Source organism: Suricata suricatta, chromosome 13, assembly GCF_006229205.1.
Source record: "Suricata suricatta isolate VVHF042 chromosome 13, meerkat_22Aug2017_6uvM2_HiC, whole genome shotgun sequence".
NCBI classification, from domain to species: Eukaryota; Metazoa; Chordata; class Mammalia; order Carnivora; family Herpestidae; genus Suricata; species Suricata suricatta.
The window spans coordinates 70,714,401-70,720,447 of record NC_043712.1 but is presented as its reverse complement, the minus strand read 5'-3'; the positions used below and the strand labels follow the sequence as shown (position 1 = coordinate 70,720,447).

The 6,047-nt window shown below is 42.2% G+C and overlaps 1 protein-coding gene across 7 annotated transcripts in view; it reads left to right on the top strand.

Moving 5' to 3' along the window:
- TLE4 (TLE family member 4, transcriptional corepressor) overlaps positions 1-6,047 on the top strand; it is a 136,906-nt gene continuing 130,859 nt past the window's right edge. For all 7 annotated transcript variants that reach the window (XM_029919724.1, XM_029919721.1, XM_029919720.1 and 4 more), the window contains exons 1-4: positions 1-69; positions 382-479; positions 1,595-1,658; positions 2,836-2,880. In XM_029919724.1, coding sequence (XP_029775584.1) covers positions 31-69; positions 382-479; positions 1,595-1,658; positions 2,836-2,880 — 246 coding nt within the window. In that variant the 5' untranslated portion in view covers positions 1-30. The remainder of the gene's footprint in view (positions 70-381; positions 480-1,594; positions 1,659-2,835; positions 2,881-6,047) is intronic.

Genomic DNA, 6,047 nt, shown 5'->3' with positions numbered 1-6,047 from the left:
CTCCCCCCGACCTGACCGCGGCCAGACGCCATGGCGCGAGTCCCCCCGACGGGCCAGTTTCGATTCCGGGTGGGGAGGGAGTGGGCGCGGCGCGCCGGCCCCGGGGCGTTTGCGGTGGGCGAGGGAGCGGAGCGGGGTCTCGAACCCGCAGGGTCCGCGGCGGGCCGGTGGACGCGGGGGCCCGGGGCCACCCCGAAACCGGCCCTTGCCGGTTGTGCGGCGAGGCGGGGGTGGGGGGGGGCGCTAGATGAGAGTTTTAATCGTTCTTTGCCTGCCTGCGCGATGACCCCCCCCCCTCCGCTAGCGCCGCGTGGTATGTTTTCTCCATCTCTGCCTCGCCTGTGATGTGGGCTAATTAAATATTTTATTGTTGTTCTTTAGGCACCGCATCAGCCTGCTCAACCCTTTAAATTTACAATTTCCGAGTCCTGTGATCGGATTAAGGAAGAGTTTCAGTTTTTACAGGCTCAATACCACAGGTAACGATATTGACTTTAGCTGATCCTTCTGTTTGCTTAGCTCTTGTCTTCCCTGCCCCCCCCCCCACGTACACACACAAACATTCCCCCCCCCCCCTTTTTTTTTGGCCGCCGCGAAGACGTTATCATCATTTTTACTTGTGGCCAGAAAGGGCAGGGCAAGGCCTCTTCCTTAGTCAGGTATAAAGAAATTAAGCATTCTTCCCTTCTGTAAATAAATACAAGGGAAGCAGAACAATCGAAACTGGGGAGACTTGGAAAATGCTGAGGCCAAACTTTCGATATTGATTTATTGGGGCCAGGAGAATGGAAGGTTGGGAAGATTCTGGGGCCTTTTGACTTCCTTGGTTCTTTATTACTCCGGGCTTGATTCTGTCTCACTTTTTTCTGCCATTCCACTGAAATACCGAGAGCTGAGAGCCCTGGGAAGTCGCAAGTGAGCGATTTCAGTACTTTTATGCTAAAAAAAAAAAATCTTTTCTTCTTAGAGACGACCGTCGGACTTGGAGTGCCTTTGAAATATTTTTCTTTCGCTGGCTTTCTAATGACGTGGAATTCTTATTTCTTAAATGCAAGCACCTAAGCAAGCCAGTGAACCCGATGCACACTTTGCCCCTGGGTGGTGGTATTCAACTTGTCTCTGTTTTGGAGGGAACAAATAAGATCTCATTCATAAGACATGCTTGATTCATATTTTTGTTAATCTCTTCCCGGCACATGAAAGAAAAAAAACTCCCCTGTGACATTTTGGGGGACTTAAATTTGCGTTTGGGTATGTAGACATTATTGATGTTTATGTTCTTGTTCTTTTTTTCTTTAAGTGCATTTAGTGAGTGCTCAATTCTGGATGCGGTTTTGGAAGTAAATGGGCTAGAGGGTTTTTTTTTTCTTTAACCAAACCCCCACATTTGGTCCTTCTTGAAAGGGCAGGTCCAGGCTGGTTCTAGTCACCCCTTTCTCTCCCCCTTCTCTCTCCTTCAGTAATGCGGGCGGTGTTTAAGATCATTGATTTGGAGTTTTGTAGGTGATGATTTAGAGGAGGGAATGTGTGTTTACCTTTGAAGAATGTAAGTCAAGGTCTGCATTGTACTTAGATTTCATTATGTCTTGAACAGCCTGAAGCTGGAATGTGAGAAACTGGCCAGTGAGAAGACCGAGATGCAGCGGCATTATGTCATGGTAAGAAAGCTGTGTCACAGATTCAAAGTGCCTGTTAGTTGAGGATACCAAAAGCAAGGGTATGTTCAGATTGCTGGAGGCTGTAGGATAGATCTGGTCACAGCGCCAGTGTAGTTGAGGTTGTGGGAATGTGACCATTAGCCACCTGTAATTCAGGATGTTAGAACTTGCCTCTGACAACCAGCTTTGATTTCAATTTTCAAAAAGTTCAGCTGCGTGGGGTATAATCCTCTGTGCTTTGTTTTTATAGATTGGAAAACAACAACAACAAACCCGAACCTCATTTATGTTTTGTTTAGAATCACAAGCAAAATGTTTTCGTGTTAGTGGTTTTCTTTGTTGTTTTATTGCTCTCGTTCCAAACCATCTTACCCAGTTTTTCCGAATGCAGTTATAGTTTTGCTGTTTTATTTCTCTTCGAGAATGATGGATGTCAAGACACCAGACACCTTTTCAAATGTTTCCCACTTTTTAGGTTACTAGTTTATGTGCCTTTGCATGTGTTTTGTGCGTTTTCGATTTCTGTGGTGTTACCTCAGTTTGAGGAGTGTTGTCGTCTCCTGTGTAACCGATTTGTTCTGCCAGAATTTCTGTAATGACAGTTCTTCTACACGGCCTCCTCCCCCCCAAAATCAGATCTGCTTTTTCAGAAGTCTTACCAAGCACGTTTTTATGCTTGTTCATGAAGGCTTCAGAGTAACTCATTCATTTCCTATCCAGCCTTTTCCCTTGGAATGTACGAACGTGAGCAGTACACTGAACCGGAGAACCACAAATCTGAAGTGGCATCACCTTTCAGAACAGTTCTTTCGAAGCCTCAGCATTTGTAGGAGACCCTTGCCATTAACTTGCCCGCTGTGCCTAGGAATTCGAGTCCATATAGTACCAAATTTGCATCAGACCTTTTTGATTCATTTGTTTGTGAGGTTTAAAGAGCAGTGGAGATGTTAAGGATGCTATGAGTGAACTTGATTTTCTAGTTTTGTGAGTTATTTTCCTACAGTCTGTGTCTCAGGGTGGCTCCTAGTTTACTAAGCTAAGGGCTCCTCTTGAGCAGCATACGTTTTATGGTCATTTTGGTTTAGGTCAGGCTTTTATGTTTGTTTTAAACATACTTGGGGCATTTGCAACAAACTGGGGAGACTGATGAAATTAATTGTTTTCCCTTCTTTGACAGTATTATGAGATGTCCTATGGGTTGAATATAGAAATGCACAAGCAGGTAAGTTACTTCTTTTTAACCGTTTGATATGACAGTAGTGCTGTGCACTTTGGAAAGAAAATTATGTGCTTTGCAATTCTATTCGGCACGTTTCTGTGGCTACCTGTATTTTAAAAGACTGTACAGGAGACAATGCTGTCTTTTCAGGTGTGGTTCCCTATCCTCTTGGCATATTATCCCAATTTAATCATTTAAAAATGTGACTTAAAATGTCTGAATTCGGATTAAACTTTGTACACTTTCAAAGGCAGGATGGTAAATTTTAAGAGAGGTCTTGTTTTTCTTTCGAAAGAGTTAGTGTATGTATTGTGGGCATTGCAAACTTGGCCTAGGAGAGGGCTTTTGCTAGAGAATATTAAAAAGAAAACTGTAAATTGTGTGGAACCTTCCTTGGCTTGGTGTGAAAGAATGGAACAGAGGGTGAGCTGGGAGGATCCAAATGAAATCTGTGGAGCTACAAAAGAAATTGATGTAAAATAAAATCCTTGTACCAGTCCCCCAAGGCTACTTAGTTGCGTCTCACCAGGAATCGAAACTATACTTTCAAAATTTGTGCAGAGTAAATTGAGCCGGATAGGAGGCTGTGATAAGGTTCAACACTGAGTCTTCAAATCTGGTAATTAGTTCAGCCAAAAAAGAAAACAAAACAAAAACCATAAGGATTAGTCAGAAAGTGTTGAGAGGTATGACTCAAACGGCCCTTTTTTTTTTTTTTAAATATTTTAATGCAGGAAACTGAATTAAGTGGTTTGGTTTTTAAATTTTCTAGATAGAAAAGTAGCATATATGTAAAAAATATTGTCTGGCAGTAATAATTTATTTTCCGTGATCTCCTGGTGAAAGTGCCTCAGGTCTGTTTCATCAGCAACTTTAGACTAGGTGTGTACGTGTTTACCGGCTGGGAAGAGCTGAGGGAAAACTTGATGATTTTCCTTTCTTATTTATGCTCATGGTAGATATCCTGATTTTCTAAGTTTATAACCTGGAAAGTGGTCACCTATTATTAGGCTTTTAGTACTTCTGGAATCCTTTCTGGGTGTGATTACCACATACTTACAGATAGTGGATCTTCAAAAGATGCCTGGTGTAAAGCCATCGGATAAACAGTATTTGAAAACTAAGTTGGAAAAAGGGAGTCGTTACTTAGGCTGGGGGTTTTTGATTTCAGGTCCTTTTTTTTTTTTAATATGCTGTTTAAGCATGTCAGTATTGACAGAGTATAGTTTGCTGCATATTAAAATACCACCTCAAAAAAGTCCGTCAAACTTATGGATGGACTCCCCTTAGCTGTACCTTACAGGAGTAAATTATACGGGAGATAGTTTGTTAATTATGCTAATTACGTGTCATTTTAGGTCTGGATCTTGTGCATGTCTTTTTTTTTTTTTTCTTCTTGTCCTCACCCCACCATCCCTGGATTAATTAGTGTCTTTTTAAAGATTGAGCCAGATGATTAGTGTTCCTTTATTTCTTTTCCTGTGTCTTATTTACCATAACACGTAGTTTCCAGATCTCTTTATAGGTAACATTTACAGTTCTGAGAGGCACCGAGCTTGTGTTTGATTGTCTGCATTTCATTGGGGGCAGGGGTGGGGGGGCGGGGGGGGCATGGTGTGTGAGATCCCTTAATTTTACACATTTTGTACCTCTGTAATTCAGTCATCCTCTTGTCCAGGTGGCCTCCCATGCTGTCCATTTCAAATTGAGAATGGAGTACATTTTTTCCTTTTTTCCCCCCCTTGCTTTTAAATTCAATCATACCAAGAATCCTGAGGGCAGTTTATCACATTATGAAATACAGACAGCCCTGCAAACCACCTACTTATTATATTTTCTTTCTTTCCCCCCTTAAGCACAGAGGCCTATCTGTCTTTATTTGTTTTCCTAGGCAGACAGCCTTGGTTCCTCTTGGCCTCTCTTCCAGATGCATTCGCTGGATACCCTCGTAATGGGAAGGAGCAGTAATGCAGGGAAGTTGCCCTGCGGCGTAATTGGGCCTAGTTCTCAAGATCAGGTTAGGCTTATGCACTTATTAGATTTGTGTCTCTGAAGGGTTCAAGAGTAGGAGTCCCCGGAGTCCTTGGAAGTACCCTGGTAATTGGTGGCCCTGATATTTGAAACCTTTGTGTATTTTTTGGTTAACGCTCCTGTTCTTCTTGGCTGCTGCCAGCCACAGAGTATTTATTTTTAGAGAAATTTTTCATTGGAACAGAAAATGATGGCTGTGATGGAGTCATGACTCTGTGACTTAGCAAATTGATAAAAGAATAAAAGCGCAGAGCAGGGATGCACGGGGTGGGGGGTCTGGTATTATGGGCCCTCCCCTTTCTGTATGATGTTCATCGTCAGTCACCCTGTGTTGATTCTGATAAAGGCTATAGAGTGAAATCTATGGGGAATTTGTCATTCTGAAATGAAAGCTAATGTAATTAGTACCAATTAAAGTACATTTAGTAAATTGGATTTAATCTTAATTAAGCCTGCATAATGTTGCCAATTTTTAACAATTATGTTTGAGAACATAATTAATTTAAATTTTGGTAACTGAGTAAATAGCATTAGTCTGGTAGAGTTAGTTGATTTTTTTTTTTTTAAGGAGAACTGGGTGACATGACATGGAATTAGAGCATAAAATATGAATCTAATTTCTGGTACTCTTTAGTGGGATCGATAGAGCTGAGCCAAGGAAGCTGGAAAAAAAAACCCAGAAAAGTTAGAATGGAGCATTCTAGGCCATAATGTGAATTAATGCTTCACCACTGTCTCAGGTTCCAGCATGAACACGGAGATGACAAATGGGACATAGTTAGAAATGGCACACGTTTTACTGTGATGTATTCATAATGGAATTTTTAAAATGAAAGAACATTGGCCTTTGTTCCCTAAGGATTTCCCTAAGTGGGGTTTTTTGGGTTTTTTTTGTTTGTTTTTCAGGGGGATGGGACAGTTGGCCCACAGTTTAGTTGCTCTTATTTTTGAGGATTTTTTCTTAAGTTTTATTTATTTTGAGAGAGAGCGAGCGAGCGAGCGAACAGGAGTAGGGGAGGGGCAGAGAGAGAGGGAGAGAGAGAATCCCAAGCAGGCTCTGAGCTGCTGGCCCAGAGCCCGATGTAACCCACACAGCTGTGGGATCATGACCTGAGCTGAAACCTGGAGACGGTTAACCG